This window comes from Leptonotus elevatus, chromosome 20, assembly GCF_054856555.1.
Source record: "Leptonotus elevatus isolate MCC_2025b chromosome 20, RoL_Lele_1.0, whole genome shotgun sequence".
NCBI lineage: Eukaryota > Metazoa > Chordata > Actinopteri > Syngnathiformes > Syngnathidae > Leptonotus > Leptonotus elevatus.
Window position 1 is genome coordinate 3,921,994 of NC_141258.1, and position 25,667 is coordinate 3,947,660.

The 25,667-nt window shown below is 41.2% G+C and overlaps 1 protein-coding gene across 1 annotated transcript; it reads right to left on the reverse strand.

Moving 5' to 3' along the window:
* Window positions 1-1,137: 1,137 nt before the first annotated feature.
* Window positions 1,138-24,395, reverse strand: ngfrb (nerve growth factor receptor b). Its single transcript, XM_086063906.1, has 6 exons — window positions 24,165-24,395; window positions 18,522-18,663; window positions 13,909-14,271; window positions 5,842-6,070; window positions 5,166-5,326; window positions 1,138-4,130 (listed from the first exon to the last, which is right to left on the reverse strand). Exons 1-6 carry the CDS (start codon window positions 24,216-24,218, stop codon window positions 3,802-3,804), a joined length of 1,278 nt encoding a protein of 425 aa, XP_085920032.1. The 5' UTR covers window positions 24,219-24,395; the 3' UTR covers window positions 1,138-3,801.
* Window positions 24,396-25,667: the final 1,272 nt, after the last annotated feature.

Below are 25,667 nucleotides of genomic sequence, written 5' to 3' on the forward strand. Positions count from 1 at the left end.
GTGAGGTCACATATAACATGTTATTGTCAACAAATGATAAATCTGAACTAAACATGGCCTCCATGTTCTGTCCTGCGCACAGACATGGTTCTTCTCACGTCCGACATTCCTCACAAACGACTCACTGGAGGTTCGGCGCAGTTACAGCGGGGATGTGTTTGCCACTTGGACCCCGTTTGACTTCCGAACCGGTCTGAGCTTTTGCTGCTTAAATCTGACTTAACCCCGCGGTGACTTAGAAAAATATAGAAGCCGCGGGGCCGGCGTGTGTGATTTCATGCCTCATTAGCTTCTCGTGTCACTTCAACGACTTGATTGACTTGACGGACTGTTTGTTGTCTCTGACCTGGAGCACATGCAGGAAGCGTGAACTACTTTTTCGCCACTTTGGAGCCCTCGGGGGTCCTGTTTGGCTTGGATTACGTGCCGCAGGGATTTTTTGGGGGGGCATTAGGGCCAAATCTCAACAAGTAACCATTAAAGTAGTTCATCCAAGGTTATTATAGGAATATAATTTGGGTGGATAAATCTCTTACTTTGTGCTGATCAATTTTAATTGTTGTATTATTTCTAAACAATTTAATTGTAACTAACCATTGGTTTTATAACATGAAAAAAATATACAATACTTTATTTCGCTGATCTTCTGATCTTTAAGTTACAGTAAATAATGAGACTATATATATATATATATATATATATATATATTAGGGCTGTCAAAATTAAAGTGTTAACTCTGGAGATTAACTTAAATTCTTTCATTTACTTTTAACCATTAACTATTTAAACTTATTTACTTATTCATTTACAATTATTGTAATATATACACTGATACTCCCATAAAATAATTAAACAGCCGTATAGTTTCGCCTTATGAAAGTCAGTTTTGTTGAATGCTAATAGACATGCTAACAAATAGCATGATCGTAGCAGACAATAGCAATACGGCATCTAATTAAGTCAGTAGTGAAACTCTTCTTCGTGTGTTTCTCTACATGTGTATTGTACTGCCCCCTGATGGCCAAGGCGGGCACAGCAGAAATGAGCAGCACAATGTCCATTGGATTTAAGCAAAAAAGTGATAAAAACGATTTATTAATTTACATTTTATATCATTATTAAAAATCAAATACACCAGGATTTTGAAGCTTTTATTTTAACAGTTGGTGATTACATTTTCTGGTCGTTAGGTGGCAGTTAATAAACAAAACGGATTCATGACCTTTATTACTGTCGAAGTAGAAGAAGCTCTTAAATTCACATTGAGTATAATACAGTATGTTAGTATATGAGGAACATTCAGTAATGGTCAGACAGAGCTGGACTGTACATTTCGGCTACATCAAGAGCTCCCCTCATTTTGCATCAGCACTACCGCACCACGCTCAAGTGCAAAAATCAGGACGTCATCGCCTTCACTACTGTACGAGTCGAAACAACAACAACAACAAACAAACAAAAATACTGTCCAGAGAAAATGTCCGCTGAAAGGTTCTAGTAATACACAACATGCATGCAATGTTGTTGATATTTGAATTAGTATGTTGATCTTAATACCTTTCCTAAAAATAAAAAAGAAATCAAGATAATTGGTCTATTTACAGGAACAAAATTCTTACAAAAACATCCCGAAAACAAAACTGTACAACAACAAGAAGCCCTGAAATAGTTGCCAGGCACTTGTGATGCAAAACAGACCAACGTAATTAATGACACGTTTATGTGCTACAATCAAGAGAACGACATGAACTCATTCACCGCCATTGACGGCTTGGACTAGGCTGGCGGTGAACGAGTTCAAAGAAATGGGAATACCTTCATTTTAGCAACATTTGCTCCTTCAAATATAATCCCGCCCTCCCTAAAAACAAAATATTCTGAAATCCATTAAAAAAAAAAAAAATAGGTGCTTGCTTTCCTCTGTGGGCAGCAAAATTGACAAGTTGGAAAGCCACCGTCGTGATTGTGCCGTTGGTCGGAGCTTGGCGATACCCTGAGAAAGGACGCGGAGAGGAGAAAAACCTGCATTCTTTAATTTTTTTTATTATTATTTTTGCATCCTGATGACGTGTGCAATAGTTTTGTTGTTTGCTATACTGTCTGCATGCGGCGTCATGTATGTATGTAACATACGCTGTGTGGACACACAGTACACGTATACAGATTTATTTACCAGTAATCGTATGTATCGCATAAAGAAATTTGAATCAAATGCCCGTCCGTCCCTGTTATACTGTATGTCCGCAAATAGTTGTCAAGAGTGTTTATTAGGAGGGGGGGGGGCTTTATTTGTACACATTTGATTAATAATACATGAAATCATATACAATCCATTTGACATATAAGATCACCTTTAATACTGAGTGGTGACGACGGGACGCCACACTTTTATACGTAGGTGCTACTGTTTTTGTTAGCAATGTAGTTCAAACTGTATGTAGAAATAATAATGTTTATGAACTAATCACATTGACTTTTTGGGGGGAATGGGAAGAGGAGATATCAATTTGCCCTCTTGTGGTGAGTGAAACTTTTAGGTTCAGCACCTTTTCATTTAATATTTAATAATGATATTTTTCAACGTTTTTAATTACAAGTTAACTTTTACGAACAATGCATCTTAATTGAACGAGGGTTGTCACTATCAAATATTTTTAGAATTGATTATACTATCATTTATTCCACCGACTGAGTGGATACAATCTTATTTTGCATTAAAGTGTATTTAAAAAATCCGATAACTTTATTTACCAATTATTTTTTTAATTTGAATTAGATTTGGACAATTTTAAAATAAACAATGACTGTAAACGATTACTTTATTACTACAATAATTGTCGATTAATTTGGTTATAGATTATAGTGGTCGAGTAATCGATTATTTTTTTACACCTGAATTGAATCATTTTTCAAGTTGAAAAAAAAGATACTCATTTACTCTCAAAGTTCACCCAGGCTATGAAGAAATTTGGGCTGTATGTGTGATTGAGCTCCCTCTAGTGGTACGGGAAAGAATCACTACCTAAGTACAATTCAGTTGTATTGAACTTTCAGGTTTAATACGTTTGTATTTGATCTTTAAAAACGGTGTGTTTTTAAACATGTATGCAGGTGCAATGTGTATTGAATTTGTATGTGCAATCAATCCATATGAATTGATTCAATGTTTAAGTAGTTTTTGTGCATGTTGTCACAGTGGCTTCCAATTGTCTTGTTATGAAGAGCACTTTACTGTATTTTAATGTCGGTCACGATATTGATACTTGGTGAGCTTAGTCTTTTTTTTTGTAGGTTGTCAGGTAGTCATTTGCCTTGAAATGTACATGGTGTGTTTTTTAATGCTAAAATCCATGCATGGTTAGGTATTGCGAGTGGATGTGGGGACTAGTCTACGTTACACGCGATGACTAAAAGTTCAACGACCTTCAAACGTCCGTGATCCATGTCCTGGGTTTTGTGGACTATTTTGTGGAAGAGGTCCATTTAGAAAGAATCCAAACATCCTCCCCTGAGCGTGTCACGCTTGCGAGAATCCAGACCCCCGGTAGAACGGACGCTTCTTCCGCTCGGCAGACATTTTTCAAGGCGAAAAGAAGAGGCGGAAGTGTAAATATCGGCGCTTGTCGTTTGTCAGCTACGGCGGAGTCTTGAACCCGTCTTTGGTGCAATTGCGGCTATTCGGGAGCCAGGAGTAAAGCTTGCAGAAATCAGTTCCTATCCACTTTGGAATGATTGCAGAGCGAAACAAGTCAAGCTAATATCCTTCCATGTTCGGACGGAGACAAAGAACGGGTTCGTCTGCTACACCACCGAGGTGGCGGTGGGTTTGGGAGCGAGCGCCAAACTCTGGGCGATGTCGTCGCGGTTGATTTTGCGTAGCGCCGTGCACAGCGCATCCACGCTGGCGCAGTCCTTGCTGGCCCAGTCGGACAGGAGCGCGCGCACCGGGTGCTGGTCCTGGCGGAAGGCGGCGATGCGCTCCTCCTCGTAGCCCAGCAGGCCCGCCAGGTTGCACCAGTCGTCCTCCATGTTGCTTTCGTCCCCTTCGCCGCCGTTGAACAGCAGCTGCTCCACCTTGTCCCTGGTGTGCAGAGGCAGCAGCAGGCACGGGTCCTCGTCCATTGTGACCACTGCAACGGTAAGCGTACAAAAGATTCAGCCATTTTTTTTTTTTTAGAACGATTAACATCACAGACTTCACTGGAGTCAGATTTAAGTCATCAGTTTTTTGAACTTGGGACTTGCTTGGCTAAGACTCGACTCACTCGAAAAACAATTGGGTTGAAAATAAGCCAAATTGGGTCCAAAATTCAATAAGTTGGGTCAACTGAATAACCCACAAAACAACCCCAAAAATTGGGTTTTTTGAGTTATCGTTTTGACACAATGTTTAAATGTATAATCCAAAAGGTTGGGTCTTTCCCCAAAAATATTTTGTAAAAAAAACACAACCCCAAAATGTTTTTATGTTTTGTAAAAAATAACCCAAAACAATTGTTTTTTTTTTCAAAAGATTTGGTTGGTTGTCAAAATGAATAACCCACAAAACAACCTAAACAATTGCATATGTTTTATTTTCTGACTTAAATGCATAACCCAAAAAGTTGGGTCGGTCCCAAAAAATTTCACTTTTGAGTGAAAAAACCCCCAAATAATTGTTGTTTTTCTTTGGGGGGGGGGGGGTGTTGTGCGTTATTCATTTGACCCAACTTTTTGGTCTATATATAACCCAAAAAGTTGGGTTGGTCCCCAAACAATTGAGTTGTTTTGTAATAAAAAATAAATTAAAAAAACTACCCCCAAAAAATTATAAAAAAAACACAACCCCAAAATGTTTTTATGTTTTGTAAAAAATAACCCAAAACAATTGTTTTTTTTTTCAAAATATTTGGTTGGTTTTCAAAATGAATAACCCACAAAACAACTCAAAAAATTGGGTTTGGGTTATTCTTTTGGCCCAACTTTTTGGTTTAAATGCATAACCTAAAAAGTTGGGTCGGTCCCAAAAACTGTAGTTGTTAAGAAAAAAAAACTCCAAACAACTGCTCTTTGGAGTTTTATGCGTTATTCATTTGACCCAAATTTTTGGTTCAACTAACCCAAACCATTGGGTCGGTCCTAAAAGATATAAGGCTAGTAGCGTCCTCTGAGCAGGTATTTGTTACCTGTATGCGTTTGGGTCTGGCCCAGCTGCTCCTGCAGACTCTGGCTATCCACCGAGATGCCGCTGTCACTGTGCAGTTTCTCGCCCTCGGGTGACGGCGTCTGGTTCTGGTTGGACGTGCAGTTGTTGGCCTGCTGCTTGTTCTGCTTGCAGCTGTTCCACCTACACAGAGTGGAGGAACAAGTCAGTGCGGCACCAGCTTTTCCGTTACATGAACATATTGTGCATTACTATATAATTCCCAAATTTTGGAAAAATCTCACTCCACCAAATAAAATGTCACAAAAAGGTCCTTATAGAGGTACATTGCGTGCTTGAACCTCCTGTATGGGGTCCAGTAACTTAGTTTGTTTTTTGCAGACAGATTTGAAAGTGAATGGCAGGAAATCAAGTCGGTTTTGTTCATGCATGAATCGGCGCTAAATAGGTTGTTTTTTTTAGCTACACTAAGCTACATCTGCGAAAATACCAAAACCCAGTCTAGCCTGCCCCTGCGCAGATATAATCGCACCTTCCGCTAGACTTGCATTAGGCATAGATTCACAAAGATACTTTTTTTTGGTAGTTAATAAATAGCATTTGAAATTCTTAAAGGTGCCCAAAAGTTTTGCAAAAGTTTTGCAAAAGTTTTATGGTAGACATTTAACTGCAATGTAGCAAATAACCCCTTTGCTCACCTCTTGAAGATGATGAAGGACACGAGGCCGACCACGACGGCCGCCAGAACCGAGCAGTAGACGGGAATGAGTTTGTCGTGCAAGCTCTGGTATATGCGCTCGTGGGAGTCGCCATCAGTCGTGGTGGTGGCGCTGCTGTCCGTCGGGCCGTCCGACGGGGGGCCGTCTATGGAGAAGTCGTCATAGGTGGCCTCGGTGAACGGCGTTGGCGACACAGAGGGGTACTGCACTGTGAAGCGCAAAGAGCAACGAAAAGGAGGGACTTGTAAACGACAGTGATAAATTGCGATATAGAAAAACTGTATATATATGTTGTTAATTTAAAAAATATATAAAAAATTATCAAATTGATTATAAAATTATTCATATGAATTTATTTATATTTAATTTAGTATAGAGAGAGAGAGAGAAATGGCTTGGTTTTTAAAAATTAATAAAAAAATACCAAATTAATTACTATTAAATTATTAATATTAATTAATTTATTTATATTTATTAATTTTGTCATTTTTAATAACTATATAATTAAAAAAATATTAATTATTATTCTACTTAACAATTATAAAGTACATGTCATCATTATATGATGATGTAAATGTACCTTATATTGTAAACGCTGAGTGTATGTTACATCCCTCATGGCGTGGTTATCCCTCCAGCTCCCCAGAGGGCCGTCAAGGAGCAACTTGCCACATCCAGTCCAGCCATCTCCACTTTAGCCGTCCATTAACGGCGAGCGCGCGTGTTTGTGGGAACCCCGCCACCTCGTCACCTACTTTACTGTTACTCAACGGCACCGACAACAGGAAGTCATGCCGAGGAACGGGGAATAGGCACCTCGAGAGAGAGCGGCTGAGTGCCGTGACGAGGCGAAAACATTTCAAATGTTATTTAGATGGATGCGCGTGTGGCGAGCTTTTAGCCGGGGCCCGGAATTTTTATAAGTGAAATGTAATATGCGATCAATCCTTTGCTCTTCAAAGCCATTGATTTCTCTAAGATCACTTGAAAGAGGTAGCCATTTTTTTTTTATATACTGTATAAATACGAAAAAAGTACATTTATTTTGTGTGTGAATAAATACACCCTTTCATAATGTTTGTGGGTACTTCTGGGTGGCAGAACTCGGAAGAAAACCCCCCGACTTACACTGCTTGACAGGTACTGCGGCATCTAAGGACGTCTATGTTTGGTGCTCTTCCCACCCGGAAGTGACGTCGTGGCCAAAAGGTCATTAAAAGTCTTGCGATCCACTGCAGTGTATTGATTTCCCTCCTGTTTCACCGTCTCTGTCTTTTTGCCCACTTGAAACCAGACACCAATCGCTGACAAAGATCCTCTTTGTTCCGCACGATAGCCCACTGCCACCCCCCACCCCCCACCCCCGCAACCCTTTCTTTCTTCGCATTTTACTGCCTCTTCAACAGACGTTTTCTTTCCGAACAATCGCCGGCGCTCGTTTGGCGGCTCTCTGCTTTCCGAAGCAGCCTTTCAAAGACAGTAACTCAATCCGATTTGTGTCCAGTCCACCTGGTTATGTCTTTTTATCCGCTTAGTTCCGTTATCACCTCCCATCTCTGCATCCATTTGATCTTCCTATGTCAAAGATGAATAGTTAAGGGTGGGGGGGGGGGGGCTTTCTTCTTTGTTAAATTCATGTTTTGAGAGTGTATCAACTTTTCTACTTTATTCAGTAGCTTAAAACTAACAAGGCCTGGATAAAAGTAGATGTAAAGAAAACAAGGACTCTTAACAAGGCTTTTTATTTGATTTTCAAGATTGCTTCCTTGGAGGCTGATGTTTTACTCTACCAGAATAGAACTTGTGATTGCGATCACAATAGCTGGAAGAAGTGTAACTGACAAAATAAGCAGCTGGAGCGGATGAAAAAACACTTAGGTCTTGTATTTACTAGTAGGAATTTGTCCTTGAAATTACCGGAATACCGCATGGGCCTCCAAACCAACCATTCTATTTCCTATTAAGGTTTTGCCTGGACGTGTTTGTGTGTGTGGCTCACAAGTGACATTTGGTCCCCACATAGTTTGAAAACCAGTTGTGTGTGTGTGTGTGTGTCAGGTCTGGGTGTTCCTCACAAGTGATGTTCGGTCCGCACAAAACTTGAAACCAGTTTTGTGTGTGAAAGTGTGAGCGTGTGTCAGGTCTCGTGATATTTGGTCCCCACACGACTTGATAACCAGTATGTGTGTTTGTGTTACGGCAGCCACGCCTGACTCATTCCTCCATCTTTCACGCCTGACTCATTCCTCCATCTTTCAAGCAGGTGTTGCTCCTCTTTCAACATATACTTACAAGCTTAATGCTTTTTCTTTCCTTTCTAAAATGTTGTTGCGCGCGAACGCAGCAGTGTCGCAACATGCCCGGCCGGGCTCCGCCGACAAAATGAAAAGTGAACCAATCAGGAATAATCCCGTCGCTTTGCTGTTTTCTCCGTGAGGCCGCAGTTGCTCCCTTGCATGATTCCCCCCTCTCATTTTTCTTTGCGTGTGTGAGCGCGTGCGCTCTGCGACAAAATGCAATCAGCACTCGTGGAGGTCAAGCAGAGAAACTCGAGCGCGCAGAAGAGTAACTCCATCGCTTTTATCGAGCGCAGCGTGTTTTCCAGCATCTGTTCTTTCACGCTTTGCTGTCTTTCGCCGTCTCTGCAGTGGGCACACTTTTGGTGCTCGTCTTTGGCGGACATTTCGTTCAAATCATCAGTTGTGTATGTGTTTTGGGTGTAGCATAGTGGAGGAGTGGATAGCAAGTATGCCTCGCAATTCTGAGGTTCGAGGTTCAAATCTGGTCTCCCTGTCCTTGTGGGGGTTTTCCCTGACTTCTTCCCAAATACATGTGATAGTTAACTGAAGACTCTTGTACTTAAATAAAATATTTCATATTTTGGTGTTTTACAATAATATTTAATAGGGGTGTCAAAATTAGTGTGTTGTTTTTGAGTTAATTTAAAGTTCCTCAACACAAATCTATATCACACTTGTTTTTTACAGTACAGTACATCTTTTTAATTTTATGAATTATTATGAAATTACGGTATCAATGACTAAAAGATGTAACCATATTTCTTTTAGTTTAACATTTTTTTACTTTTATGTTAAAAACTCATTCACTCCCAGCCATTTTAACTGAAGCAACCCCCTTCGCTCCTGGCTGTTTTACTGGATTTTGACTGATTTTGCAAGGCCCACAGAATATTGTGTTCTATTGCTATAAAAACATGGTACGGACCAAAAGAAAGATTAGAGTCTCTTCTTTCATTTGGAAAAAAAAGTATATTTCTATCTGTTTCCGTTTTGCAGCAATTAGCATTAGAATATAGCTAAGTTTCATCATTATTCACAAATTTGTTAGAGCTTTGGGGAAATCAGCTTGTTTGCAACATGGCCCTGGTTGAACTCTTATACTCTGCTGCTGGCCTTTTTTTTTTTGCTTCACCCGTTCTCCGCAGTTCAGAGGCTGCATCAAAGCCTTCTGTATGCTCTAGCATTAAAAAAAAAAAACGCATGGGTACGTCTTTGGGACACTTAAAACATTTTAAATAGAACGTATTTATACATTTTTGGGAGCAAATGAGTTAACAAGAGTATGGAAAATTAGAAAAAATATTTTACTGCACATTTTATTGTACATTTAGAACAGATACAATTTCTGATTAATCATCATGCGAATAATTACGATAAAAAATAATAATCGCTTGCCCCCCCCTAATATACTATAATTATTATTTTATACTTAATGAATTGGTTTTATTTTGTAGCCGTGCTTAGAAAACAACGTATGAGGAGACTCTGCCTCTGAAAGGCAATTGATCATGCCGAACGACGGCACGAGCCAGAGTGCAAGGGTTGTGCTCAACTTTGGACCCGCGGAACATCGCCTCCCAAAAATGTCGTTTGCCCACAAGGGGACGATTCAAGCGACAATGCTCATAGTGTGCAGCACGGGGAACTTATGGGACCGGAGGACGGAGTCAGAGGTGGCACAAGTCTGTCGAGGCGCTGCGGCCAGGCGCACAATAAGCGACTGTGCCCTACAAAGATCAGCAGTCTGATGGCCTTGGGCCCACTGGGGATTCCACCCCGGTTATTGATGTGCTAATGTTGTGGACACACTCAATCCGGAATGTCCGTGGCATTTTACTTTTGGCATTTGGCTCTCTTTACGTCAGTCAAATCCTCATGGGCGGCTATAGGCTTTCGATTGTTAAGGTCAACCAAACTCAGGATCGGCTCCTTCCTCCTCTCCCTCCTCTTCCTCCTTTTCCTCCTCCTCACTAGTTCAATAAGCCAGTAGACTTTTTAACACCATTGCACTAATGCTATTCGTTAGCATGTGTATGACTTTTGCATTGTGTGTTATATTAAGCTAGCAGACTTTCCTAAGACTGTTCTGCCACTGCATCGTACTCGGCATTGTGTAGTATTTCAGGGTCATAGTTGAGCACCTTTAAAATATGCGCATGAATAAAGGTGCACATGTAGCATGTGTGCTTTGGCAAAATAGGGCAGCCAATCTCTGCAAGTGATGTAAAAAAAAAAAAAAAACTGGTTGCAAACACAAGTTTATTCGAGGCGTGAAAGGACCGTGTCAAAGGATGGCTGGCCACGCCCACTCATGAAAGACCTCCTCAGGTGTTGACACGCATTTACCGTAAAATCTGTGCTTTGACTGCACTCCTATTTTAAGCAGCAAGCCCTTCCCGCTCCATTCATGTTGGTCTAACTCATCCGTGTACAGTGAACGATTCATGACAGCTTTATAGCGTCGCTATATATCAGCTTTACAGCACGAGACTTGATTTTTATGAATGTAACGCTGCTTGATACTTTGCTGCCATGACCTGGGATTGCTCCCTGTTGTTGTCTTAATATCTTTGAGGGGAGTTTCTACTTGCATAACAAGGTCACTTTTGACCTTTGACCAAGCTCACAGTGGAGTGAAGGCGTATGTTTTGAGATCCGTATCTTGCACTCAGACCCTCCACTTAGCGATGTAGCATGACTAAGCCTCCACTTACTACACAGCAAGCAGCACTTGGCAGATTGTAAACAATAATTTTATTTCCCCGCCACTTGAGCTAGACCGTTGCGTTATTGTAAAATAAAGTAATTTTATAGTAATACATAAAGTTACAATTACAGTTTAAAAGGAGCATGAAACATTGAGTCATGGATTTGTGTTGAAGTAATTTCTGCCACTCGGTGGCATTAATGTTTCATGTTGGACATTGGTGACAGGAGCAGTAAAAAAAAACTAAAATTCAAATTCAGCGCAACTGGTATTTGGAACATGAAGCAACTCGTGGGGGGAAAAAATCTTTAGAAAATTAACCGCCAGCTGTTGCTTTCTGTTGGCTTGAAAAGCAGGATTGAAGAGGATTTCACATTCAATAATCCTCAGCGAATACTGAACTTCCTGATTGTAATCTTCTTCTTTGGTCAGATTTAGACAGTGTCAAACTAAAGTGTCTGCCATCTAGTGGTTGACAGTGGCATTTTTTTGTTGTTTAACAGCATTTCCATTCATTTCAAAGAGACCAGGACCTTCAATCTAACATCAACGATACTGCGCTGGTAATTACAAACAGCGTCGATTGTGACGGCAAACTACCGGTGAGTCAAAAGGATGTTGTGGTGCCTCCACCTTAAAACGCAGCCATGCCTGCGGGGTTCTCAAGTTACGACTTGTCGTTACACAGGCGGCGACTCACTCGCTCTTTCTCCGCCCTCCCGACTGACTTGAGTCGCAGCCTTCGGGCCGGTGTCGTCTGACTCGCCTAATGCACACGGACGTCTGGCAGCGCTAAAGATTCGGAGGCAGCGATAACGCGAGTGCTCCGCTAAAAAGATTACGCAGGGAATAAGGAGCTTGTGATTAGGTTAGAGCGACGGATGATGATGCCGCCCATACGCGGCGCGGAGGCCCTCCGGCAAGTTCACATTCGTCACGTGATGCGCCGCGTTGGTTATCTGAAGGATGTTCTGCTGTTCTGGCTCCTGACATCCTTCTCAGTGCAATCAAGTTGCATTAAAGAACCATCCTCAATGGAAGATGTTTCTAGATCTCCATTTACCTCAAATTTCAGTTCCGTCCTTTTCCCACTCAATGGGAAGCATCTAACATCTTCACTGTGCCTTTTCCCCATTCGTTTCTGTAAACCAACAGTGTCGGTGTGTGGTGTTGAAATTTTGGCTTTGCACGCCTGATCTCAATCTTACTCAGGTGTGACAATGTGGTGACACACTACAAGTATTGCACTCCTAAACTGCGTGCTAAAGTCCAATAAAACTGACGAGACACTTTTACAGGATGAATCCTCCATGTTGCAACAAACTCAACAGGATTCCTGGATCTCAAGTTCCCGGAACGAAAAATAAACAGTTTTTTGTTGTTGTTTTTCCAAATGCAAGACATACACTAGGTATAAAAAGAGCTTGTTGCAACATGGCGCTGGCTGAGCTCTTATACTCTGCTGCCACCTGCTGGCCGTTTTTTTGTAATGACTACCATTGCTTTAAGCGACCTCTTCATGTCAGAAGCTGTATCAAAGTCTTCTGTATGCTCTAGCATAAAAAAAAACATTAAAAACTTTTTGGGGGGTGAAGGACACAGTATTAAAAACATTTATACGTTTTTTGGTTTGAATGAGTTAAGATGGAAGTCAGGGGCATGAGATACAATGAAAACAGCAGAGGTCCCAGAATTGAACCCTGTGGAACGCCATATGTTCTGTTATACATGTGAATTCATATTGCACATATTCTTCCGACCACTTTTTTGTGGCTGTTGTTGTTGCCTGTCATAGTACAAAGGGATTATAATAAAGACATCACACGACATTCCATCACAACGGCCAGAAGTCACACCAAAAAAACACACCGCTTGTTGAACATGGCAATAAAGAGCATAAGCAAGCCGAGGCTGCGCAAAACGACTACGACACGGTTACCCGCCACTATCAGCAGAAATTAGAGTGGTTACCTCTGGAGAAATGTTTAAATCTCAACGTAAGAATTATTTTTATACTCTTGCATTAGGATGAAGCACATCTTGCCTTAACCCCTGTCATTTGGAATTTGGCCTGTTTTACTGCCGCTTCTCCTCTCTCTCTCTAAACCTGGCTCTAACTGTAGCTCTCTTACAGTATATATGGCAGGGTTCACCAATTCCGGTCCTCGAGGTCCGGAGTCCTGCAGGTCTTAGATGATTCATATAATCAGCTCATCGGCATGCCTGATAACGATCCTGATCTTTAGTACCAGGTGTGTTGGCAGGCGGAAACATCTAAAACCTGTAGGACTCCAGACCTCAAGGACCAGAATCGGTGAACCCTGCCATATTTACTGTAAGAGAGCTATCATTAGTTGAAGCCAAGTTTAGAGAGAGAGGAGAAGCGGCAGTAAAACAGGCCAAAATCGAGATGACACGCAAACGATGTCCACATGCCAAAGGCACAGACGATTCCGTTCAGCCCGAGTCGACTTCTGACTGAACTGCGATAACAGCAGGCCTGCGACTGCCGCATGGCTGATCAGCACACTCCTTTCATTGTCATGGGACAAAAGCATTGATTTAATCTGCGAGGCATCGGGTCGCCGTAGGGAATTTGAGATGTGAAGTGCGATAGCCACAGGGGTACATTGGTATAAAAGGAAACCCGGAGCACGGTTCATAGACGTGACCTTCCCGTAATCCCTCAACTTCCAGGAGAAAGACCCTTTGTGTGCTCCGGGTGGAGACGCGTCGCCAAAGACAGCGGGATGAGCTCCGGGTTGACATTTGGATCAACGGATCAACAATGACGATAGTGTCACGTCGAGATGATGTGTGTCAATGTCGATGACAAGTGTTTCCTACTGTACGTACAGTCATCGACCGCAAATGTGCTCGGACATTGTTCGGATTCGTGACCTCGGGCTATTCAGCCGGCGGCACTGACTCTCGTCATGATGGGATGTGAATACAATTCCACTTTTTAATTAGTAAGGATTTTTGAAGGGCTGACTAGAAAGCGTTAGCTCCTGCTAAAGTTCGGTTGGGGTGTCTTACCTTGGCAAACGGTATCGGTGACAGCGGTGCATTCCTGCAGTTGCAGCTCCTCGCCCTCGTCGCAGGTGGTGCACGGGATGCAGGGCTCCCGCGAGCTCTCCTGGTCCGAGTACGTGTCCCCGCCGCACTCCTCGCACAAGGTGTCGTGGTCCGTCTCGCAGCTCAGAAGCATGCCCTGGCCCACGGGGCACTTGGTGCACGGCTCGCACCTCTGCGACAGGTCGTTCAGGTAGAAGCCGTAGTTGCACACGCAGGCGGCGTCGTTGGCGTCCGTGCACGGCGTCTCCATGCGGAAGAGCCCCGTGCATTTGGTGCAGGGCTGACATCGCTCTGTGTGGCTGAAGTTCTCCGAGAAGGTTTCGCCTGGAAGCAAAGGAAAGAAAATGGCCTTTTGCGTTCTTACAAAACAATCCTTTGCCGCATTTGACTTTAAATGCGTCGTTGTTTTCTCCACAAATATATCTGCAGAGGACGCAATCAATATTGCATGTTTTTGGAATTGTATTTCAGATGGATAGAGAACTGGGAAACGCACTAAATTATGCAACAGACCCATTTGTAAGAGCATTGTGCGCGAAGTGTGGGTGTGCGACACGGACATAAATTGGGCGGTTTTCACCACCACGGAGCCTCGATTAATGGCCTTAAATATTTGACAGGCGGCGCGCTTGACTACATTTGAGGTGATTAATCGCATTTTTTTTTTATAACTATGTTCTACAAAGCTTGTAACAGATATTTACTTCAAAATATTGGAATGATTTGCCCAAAGACAGCTATGATACGCCCGTGACCCTTCAACTGTTCAAATAATGGATGGATAGTCCGTCAAAGATGAACTAATCTGCTATTTGAATTTGGCTTTGCAAAGTGCGCAAATTATTTTAGAGTTCCCCAACAAGCTTCCAGCAAGTAAAACTGAAACCTATAGTCCGTGTTTATCCATGCCATTCCCGCCATTGACTACTTCCGAGTTTGGCTCCAAACGTGAGCGGAGGCTAAAGGCCGCCACAGGGAGTAAATAAAACTGAGTTAACTTGAATGAGTTAATATGCTTTGGAGAATTTCACTTGCTCCCAAAAACGTATAAATACGTTCTATTTTAAATATTAACATGCTCCCAAAGACGTATTTATACGTGTTTTTTTTTTTTAGTTTTACGCTAGATCAACCAGGGCCATGTTGCAAAAAGCTATTTTTAAACAGATTTACAAATATGATGAAACTTAGCTATATTCTAATGCTAATTGCTGCAAAACGGAAACAGAACTATACTTTTTTTCCTGATGAAAGAAGAGACTCTAATATCCCCCCCCCCCCCCCCATGTTTTTATAGCAATAGAACACAATATTCCGTGGGCCTTGCAAAATTAGTCAAAATCCAATAAACCGGCCGGGAGCGAAGGGGGTTGCTTCAGTGTAAATGGCTTCGAGTGAATGAGTTAAATTGTGACAGCCCTATATGCATATTTACTCACACACACGCAAATGCCATGGATGTTGATTACAGTCAACTAAGGTTCAAGGGTCTTCGTGGTTCAGTGTCATTCGACCACCCACTGCAGTGCGGTGGCTCTGATGAAGTGGAGAGATTTGGCCGTGCCGACAGATGGCGTGTCACTCGAGATGAATCCGAGAGTTCTTATCCGACGCTATCATGCTATCAAATGTGGCCTCCTCTCGTTTTCGGGTGCAAACTAGCTGTCTCTTTGCTTTTATGTGGCCAAAGTGGGGGGGGGGGGGTCCGCCGGGGTTGGGCCAGGGGTTGCCCTGCTTACCAGACACACTCAGACGTGCCGCTGCCTCCGCCTCCTCATCCCCGAGTACTCTCAGAGCCATTATCATAATGCCGTTCATCAATAATGCAAGTCAATACATTAATAACGCTAGCCTGGAGTATGTGGGGGTTGAAGCAAGGCTACAGATGGTCTTTTCCTGGCTCAGAGTGTCCTCAACTTTTGACTTGTCCTCATTAGACAACTTGTGTTAACTCATGACTGTCATTTCTGTTTGTCTTTGTTGTTGTTGTTTTTAGGACTCAACACAAAGCATTCATGGCACCTTTTTTGATGGGTCTGCGGTTGATCGGGTCTGAGCAGCTGAACTGTGAGTCTTAACTCATTCACTCCCAGTCATTTTCACTGAAGCAATCCCCTTCACTCCCGGCTGTTTTACTGGATTTTGACTGATTTTGCAAGGCCCACAGAATATTGTGTTCTATTGCTATAAAAACAAGATTAGAGTCTCTTCTTTCATCAGAAAAAAAGTATGTTTGTGTCTGTTTCCGTTTTGCATTAATTAGCATTAGAATATAGCCAAGTTTCATCATTATTCACAAATCTATTTAGAACTGTGAGTAAACGAGTTTTTTTTTCAACATGGCCCCGGTTGATCTCTTTTGTTCTGCTAGTGTAATAACTACCATTTCTTCAACCGTTCTTTGCAGTTGAGAGTCTGCATCAAAAACTCTAGCAACAAAAACGTATAAATACGTCTTTGGGACACTTAAAACATAAAAAATAGAACATATTTATATGTTTTGGGGAGCAAAGGAGTTAAACAGCGATGACGCTGTTGCGCAATAACAGGGAGCCACAAGAGTTGATTTGATGGAAATGGTAATTATTTTCAGCCAAATAGACAAGCACACATCAGACCCGTTAAGCATTTTTCATCATTTTGGCCATCTGGTTTGTGAGTAGCTTGTGACAAACATGTTCCTGTCGTCGGCACATGAACTTCTGCAGGTACGTCTTTTCGAAAGGCTTCAAGAAGTTTTGCATGCATATGGCCGCAAGTCTTTTTTTCCGGAAGGAAGGTTTAAATCAACAAGGAAACAGTAAATCAAGGTGTTAAAAAAAACACGTCCATCCCTTGAAGGATATCGTCTTCTTAAAAAAAAAAAAAAAAGTGCAATAAATTATCCCCATGACTTCTCTCACGACCTGCATCAATTTGGAATGGCGGGTCTCCTTATCTGCGACTTGACCCACATCGGTTTAGCTGTTTCCTGGGAAAAGCGCCGGCCCTGGCTCTACACCAATCTTGGCCTCTGTGGTTTGAACGTGTCCTGTTGACCTCATGAAATAAGGCAGACTCCCATATAAATAACCTTCAATCCAATTGTTGACACAGATGTACCCTGAATGTTGTTCTGGAGCTCATCCGCCATCTCGTCTGCTTCCATTCTTACCATCTCACTTCATCTGGAGCACTAAAATAAAAATCCCTCCATTGTATATTTTTCAACATTTGGACCCGCTCCCATTCTTATATCCTGTGCCGGTGCATAAAGCCTCTGCATGGTCGAGATTCACTCCCTACATGGCAACGGACGGTCAGCTCTGATTACCAGCTGATTTCCAAACACGCTGCCAAGCGAAGCTGAATCTTCCAGCTTCAAATGCAGCTCAGAGGAATCCTGATGGGAAATGCTTGAGGATGCTTAAAAAAACAAAACGTCCTGACAAACTTATCAGTAATTTCATGGGAAATCCAAAATCGGAATCAACAAAATGATTGTATGATTCTCGTGTAAGTAAGCTTAATGCTAACAAACAATGAGAAACACCATAGACAGGCTCACGGAATTAGCATTGTTATCCGATTCGGATGTGGGAGTAGCACAAAAATTGAACGTATAGCAATACTGCAGATTACAGATAAATGTGAAAATTCTATAGGTTGACTGTATTTAAAAATAATTTACTGGGGTTAATGACATTAATGACATATTTACAAATGGGACTTTTTAACTGTATGAATGTAAAAAAGTTATATGACCTTTAACCTGTACAACTCAACTGGAAAAAAATATTTTTGCTAGAGGAAATAAAAATAAACAAAAGAGATATTGTTGTTATTTTAACTGGGGATGTGCCCCCCCCAAAAAAAAAAACAACAACTGGGTGTTCTAGTAGGCTTTTCCCGACATTTGATGCTGTGGAAGCGCTCTTGGACCATGTCAGGAAAAGCCTACCAGAACAGCAGGTGTGTGCTGACTACGATTTAACAAGAGTTTGACTGTGATTGGTTCATTCTACAAATGACTGGCCCATCTGTCTGTTTTAAAAATTATGTGGCCCTTGAGCACAAAAGTCTGCACACCCCTGATCTAGATTGTTTGGGGTTATAATAGTTTTTATTTCATTGTGACTTTTTTTTTTTTTAATTAAGTTTGTTTTAATTATGTTTGTTAGTTTGAAAAAAAAATAATGCATGTTTTTATTTATTTATTTTAATTAGTTTTAGTATTAATTCAAATTTTTTACATTTGGAGTATTTGTTGGGTGCAAACTTTAAACAAAAAGGTCACAAAGTATTATGTAATAAAGTAAACAAATCTCAATTAACTGGTTGACCTTTCTTTTGTTCGGACATACAATTTTTTTTTTGCATTTTTGCTATAATTATAGTTACTTTTACTTCGTTTTATAAATGTAAGATGTACTATTTTCTGTTTTTATTTATTCATTTGTTAACAAAAATGTTTTTTCAATTTAAATGTTTTCGTTACTCTTCGTTAACTATCATAACCTTAGTGCTGACATTCTCGTTTGCATCCATGCATTTGGTCAATAACGTGTATGCGTGTGTTCATGAATGTTGCTTACTGTCCAGGCAGGGCGCACACACGGGCTGCGTGGCTCCGCAGGTCTTGACGACGCCCTCGCCGGGCGGACACTGCTTGCAGCATTTCCCGTCGGTGGTGTACTGGCCCGACAAGCACTCCTCCTTTTTGGCCGCGGCCCCCGCCTGCCAATCATCACAGACATCATCAACATGTGCGACACAGGCTGGCAAAGACGACATGAGGCAACAGGCAAGAATCAATTGCCTCTGTAAGTGTAAGTTAGCGAACTTGATTTACTGTTTAAATTCAGTCTTTCTCAAACTGCTGCTAGCCTCTGTGAAATATCAATGACAAAAATTAACTCATTTGCTCCCAAAAATTTTAAAATACGTTCTATTTTAAATATCACCATGCTCCCAAAGACGTATTAATACGTTTGTTTGTTTTTTGGTTTTGGTTTTTATGCTAGAGCATACAGAAGGCTTTGATGCAGCCTATGAACTGAAAAGAATGGTTGAAGCAATGGTAGTTATTACAAAAAAAAGGCCAGCAGGCAGCAGAGTATAAGAGATCAACCAGGGCCATGTTGCAAAAGGCTCTTTCCCCACTCTTTTAAACAGATTTACAAATAATGATGAAACCTAGCTATATTCTAATGCTAATTGCTGAAAAACAGAAACAGATAGAAATATACTTTTTTCCTAATGAACGAAGAGACTCTAATCTTTCTTTTGGTAGGTTCCACGTTTTTATAGCAATAGAACACAATATTCTGTGGGCCTTGCAAAATCAGTCAAAATCCAGTAAACCAGCCCGGAGCGAAGGGGGTTGCTTCAGTGAAAATGGCTGGGATGAGTTAATAATGTGTGTGTGCCTTGTCCACCAGTGGGCAGTATAATATTGAGAAAATACATCTCCCGGATTAGACTTTAGATCAGCTCGGAGGTGGTCTAAATTGTGGCGCTTCGATTTTGGTGGATTTGATCAATTGGCCTCGTTCCATCCCTTTTCTTTTAGTCGTTTTTACGCATAGGATAAAGAATGCTCAATTTTCCCACACGGGATTCCAAGTGAAGATTTCAGTGACATCATTTTTTTCCTGCTCCTTCTATAGAAATGTAGTTACATAAACACTAGATAGCTTTACATCCTTGGGGTCAACAGAATAAGAATTACTCTTAGGTTGGCTCTCTTACAACTAAAAGACACAATAAATAATCATTGCTTTACTTGAAAAAAGTTCCAAAGCAAAATGTCTGGCAAATTAATTTACAGCAGCAAATAGGAGCATTGTTTTTGTTTTTGCTCCCAGTGTTCCCCAGACAGTAATTTGTGTATTGGATTCCACAGTCTGATCCTTTTTTGCAAGTTTGTACAAGCACTGCACGCATCTCTTACATGTACTGTACAGGTGCTTAATTTGCTGCCTGGTCCATCGATCACAAATCTGTAAGTAGCTGATTTGGGAGCATTTATTTTGGACTGTTTCTTTAGCATTGTTTAAAAAAAGGGTGTGGGGGGGGGGGGAGCATTCAAACGAGTAACTGAAGCTGCTGACATGGTTGTGCCACGTTGTAAATAACTCCCCTTAAGTAACAAACGTTTCCGAACAAATTGCAGAGAAGCTGGCTCGTGCCTCCTGCGCACGAACGCATTCCTCGCCCGCCAAGTGTTTTTGACAGAGTGGGATGTTTGTGTGTCACATACGAGGGTATGGGAGTGTGTGTTTTGGACGCAGCACAACTTGTTCTCCAGGGCCAACCTCGATAAAAGATGCATCAGCCATCTGCCTCATGAGGCCAAAGGACGAATGATTGTTTTTATTTATTTATTTATTGTTACTGACTGTTGGCTGATTTATGCAAAAGGGTCACAACATTGACAATCTCTCCCCCTATATTGAGCAGAACTGACATTGTGTTATTTAGACAGCAAATTGAATTGCAAGTTCATCAACTCTGACCCAAAAAAGTACGGAAGCATATTGCATTCATTTGTGGAAGAAATAAACAAAATTCCTGTTTTTCTGACTAATTTTGGGGGGAAATTTTTTGTGTGTGTAATTAAAAAAATAATAATGTTTTTTTTTTCTGTTTTACTGAATATTTGTTTCTGTTATTAGAAAAATATTCCAAAAAGGGGAGGGGATCAGAAAAACAGGAGGAAAAAAAATTCAGAAAAACAGGGGGAGGGAAATTATTTAAAAAAACTGATTTACATTTTTTTTTTTTAATACTCCAAAAAACAGGCTGATGCACTTTTTTATATAAATCAGGGGGGGAAATACTTAGAAAAATAGAAAAAAAATATTCAGAAAAACGGACGAAAATACTTTTTTAAAAAATTGGAAAAAAAATACTCAGAAAAACAGGTAGAAATACTCAAAAAAACAAAGCTCTCCAGAAAATTTCATCAGAAAAGCTGTTTACCCAACCCCCCCAACTCCAGCCCCAAGTGAATGCGTAAAAAATTAAATTAAAATGTGTAGTACAACTACGCAAACATATTGTTCATTTAGTATCTCAAAATCTATTATTATTACCTTCATTAGGTTTTGTAGGTGTTCCTAATGTTGTGTCCTTGTGCACCAACCAACCCCCACCCCCCCCCCCCCCCCCCCCCCACACACACACACACACCACCAGCTGACAGTCTTTGATGCATCCCTCATAAAAACCTCACTTTGACACATTGTGTGTGCGTGCACAAAATAATGTAAGTGAGGACTCATAAATCGTCAAGCTTGAGGTGTGTGCGGAATGTTGCCGACGGAACATCATGTGGCCCCCTCGGGCTCCTGCGAGTCAGCTGGCAGGTAGTGTGTATGTGTGTGTGTGTGTGTTTGGGATGGTCCCTTAAGTGAGAATAAGTGACAGTTAGAAAGTTGGTCCCCTTTACAGGACGAAAACCAGTATTTGTGTAAAGCGAGGTGGTCCCCATTGTTTGAGACCTTTCCGACGTTTGAAGCGTCCACATAAGTAAAAGAACACACCACATAGAGGACGTTAGCGCAAACCCGCCCCATTAACAGTAAGCACACTGACGACCACGTCATTTGTTTGCCAGTCCACTAAGTGCTAAAGACAACACGGCGAACGTCAAAAGGCCTCGCATGTGAACAAACCTGTTCCCGGATATTTGAGTGACACCTTTGAAACGACGCCAAGTCCCGGAGCGCTTTTAATTTCATCCCATTTTGACCCTTGTTTGCTCTTTAGGTGCTTCTTACACCGGAGCTGTCGCTTCTAGCTGCGGGTGTGGGTGCAACACCGCCGAGCAGAAGCACATTATATATAATAGTCGTCATATTTTGTCAACAATAATATCACTATACACCAATTAAAGAAGACATGTTATGTATTTTTTTTCACCATTTACAACAGTTCCCAGGTGTCTAAATAACATATGTGTGGCATGATTTTATCAAAATACCCCAAAGGTCAAGAATTGTAATAATAATAATAATAATATGTGTGATTTATATAAAGCCTTTCAAGGTAATTAAAATGGGGAGAAAGGTGGGAGTTCCATGTTAGCGTAGGAGTAGCTAGCTGAGTGGAGGTCAGCTAACAGCTAGCTGCTCGACGTAAGATGGAGTCATTATTAGATTTGTTACTGACATGTTTTTACAGCATATTTCTTATTATGGTGCGACTGGATTGTTTAACTTCCAACACCCTGACAAGATGATTCCACAAACCTAACCTAGCCTAGCCTAACGCTGTTTGCTAATGCTAATTAGCCCACGATAGGTGAAAATCTACGCTATAGCTAGCAAAGCATTCTTGGTTCCAACTTTTTTTTTGGTCACTCCCAGTTGAAGTTTACTGTAATACTGACCCGAGAATTACCATTGTATATTTATGCGGCAAAATGTTAATGCAAACGAAATGCCACTTAATGCTAACATACTCAATGCGAAACGCCATAATAGAAATTAGCATAGATGTTACAGCAGTTATAAACCTTCAAATACTCTTCTTTGGTCAACAAAAAAAATGTGTTGTCGAAGATTTTCTTTAGCTGATTTAGGACAATTTTGCTTTGCTGAATCAGATGAACTTTTTGAAATACAGTATAGCCACATTTTTGTATGTATGGGTATTTTATTTTTATTTTATTAAGAAAAAAATCCTGATAATGTCAGTCGATTTAGGAAGAAAATCAGACCCAAAAAAAGATCAACCTAGCCTAAAAAAATTACCTGAACAAGAGAAACTGATGTGATTTTCATATTCTGTGATGCAAAATTGTCCTAAATTAATTTTGTGTGTTTGTGTAGTGCTATTACTGCAGTTTGGTAAAAATCTGCTATATAGTTGGGCCGCGAAAGACGAACCGCAATATGGCGGGGGTTCACTGCATGCTTATTTTTTCCTGTCCCCCCCTCAGAGAGAACACAACAGTGGCCGATTTGAAGAAACGTACATTTCTTGAATCCGTTTCTTGCCAAGTTACTGACGTGACCACATGAAAGCGGCCGTGCCGAGGCATCTGGATTCGTGACCTCTCTCGGACCAATCTCACTAATGCTGCAGTCAATTTTCACTTGGAGGCACTTAACCTCTGGGCCCGGGCTGTCAGCGCTTGTTAAACCATTAGAGGGCCGCCACGCCGGCCTTCCTTACGAGCCGGAGCTGGTTTCAATCCAGACGTGCATTTCGACGTATAGAAAGGAGAGTGAGTTATCAATATTGCATGCCTGAGTCAGGACGTGATGCATGGCCGCTGTCGGCGTGTAAAAACCTTGACAAACACGCTGCGCCGTGCAGCCCTGACAAACCTGTCACATGTGACAGAGCGGAGAAATATTTATTCCCTCACAAGGCCTCGGAGGAACTTTTAGATAAATTAGGGAGGGTCTGACATTAGCTTGCATGGTCCTTTTTTGCCTTGGGTTAGAAAAATGGTAAATGTTGGAAGAACATGTTAACAGTGGGTTCACATGTAACGTAACATAGAGGGGACGGGGTTAGTAATATATATATATATGTATATATATATATATATTAGGGGCGTTAGAAAAGATCACGATATTACAGCGCACAATTCTCGAATCAATTAAATTTGCTGCCGAATCGATTTTTAAACATAATTTTTTTATGGGAATATTCAACAAAATGTCTTACTTGGATTTAGGATTTACACATTAAGCATGGAAAAAAATTATATTAATGGAACATTAAGCCTTAATATTTTTATTTCAGTGCTATTCAAACATGAAACAACTGCAACCTGAATTTTCAGATAAATAAATAAATTTTCATACAAATCTTACAGTGTTCATGTACAAGTTTACTGATAAGTATTTTCTAAATTTGAGTTAAAAAAATTGCAATGATCAATTTATAGATTTGTATCAAGATTAATCGGTATCGAATCGTGACCTATGAATCGTGATACAAATCGAATCGCCAGGTACTAGGCAATTCACACCCCTAATATATATATATATATATATGTATGTACCTGCTCCCTGTGAGTGTCTTAATTTTTATCTATCTATCTATCTATCTATCTTGTGAACAAAAGTAAAATAATATTTTTTGAAGTTTAAGTACATCATTCCAACCAGTCATCATGTGCAGGTGCAACTTCTGTGCACCTTTAAGGACTGTTCTCAATTTGAACACACAACAACAACAACACAGAGTTGAACCACTTTAAATCAAAAGCTACTCACCTGTCCCAGCAGTATTGTTATTAAAATCATATTCATCCCGTAAGTCCTCCCCATCTTCCCGAGAGGAGCGGTTTGACCGGAGGAGCCAAAGCGGTGACACGCTCACAGATTTCCAATCGGACAAAAGTGGGCGACCATGCTAGAAGGAAAACAAGCCCTCCGCGACGTCAGACCGGGCGTCCGCAAACGCTGTCAGTGTGCAGCTTCCGCTCGGGGGGGGGGGGGCCCATTGGATGTTTGCTTCTTGCGCGCGCTCTGCTCTTGTGACACCGGCTGGCAGCTCCAAGGCTTCCTCACCCATGACCACGCCCACTTCATGAACACACACTCACACAGATACTGGTTTTGATAGCTAGGAAACTAACCAACTTTCTGAATAGCACATATACACAGATGCTAGTTTTAATGCTAAAATGGAGATCAGCTTCACCCCACCCTCTTAACTTTCTCAAATATGCACACATAGGAAAATAGTTTTTATATAATAATGGGACCAACGTTCTCAATGTCACTTGAAATATAAATTCACATGTATAACAGAACATTTGGAGTTCCACAGGGTTCAATTCTGGAGCCTCTGCTGTTTTGGTGTTTGGTCGTCCCCTGCATGGAGGCACTGACTCCTTTCTTTCATTCTTTTTTTTTTAACTGAAAAATATTGGCTTGATATAAAACGAAACGCGCTCCATGGGTTCAGATCATGACTAAACACGCTGTCCCGTTAAAGAGGAAAACGGCGTTGGGTTCAAATGCTGGTGGAGCTGCGAGTTTGCCGTCTTCCCAGCAGGACACGCTGCTAGTTGATACACGGCAAGGTAATCAATAAATGATCCGCGCTCGTCTTTTGAAAGTCCCTAAACTTGTGCAATGTTGGCACGCGAGAAAAACATTTCATGTGACCTTTAAGGTCATATTCTCACACTTGGTTTTTGGCTGCATTTGGGGTTTAAATCTGATCCAGTGATCGCAAACAGCTGGATTGCCTCACGTTGCATTGTTGACGCCGCAGTGACCATCTGTCAAGTGAACGGAGGATGGGTGGTCCATGAGGCGTTCACTGTCCCCTCTCAGGTTCCAATCAGGGATTGCTTTTCAGTTGAGCAGTCCCGTTGAAAGGAAGTGTGTGTGTGTGTGTGTGTGTGGTCTAATCTCGCTCAATTACTTTTGAGTCCATTAAAAAGTCTGGTCTTTAGGTTAGAATTACATTTAAGTGAACTTCACATGACAATGACATTCTTTTCACGGCCGAGCAAAGAGTCTAAATGAATGATGTCGCTCATGCATTTTTGCTGATGTACCGACAGTGACATGGATTTTCTCTCTGTGCGTCTGTTCCTCTTTGCATTCATACATTATTTATGCTATACAGCCACAGGAACGCCAGCTTCCGCTCGTTTGCAGCCCCTCAGCCTTTATATGCTTGGTCAAAGTAAATCGCATTTTTTTATGTGTAAATGAAAATGTAGCATTCTAATGTTGGCAGTATTTGAACTCGGAATGCGT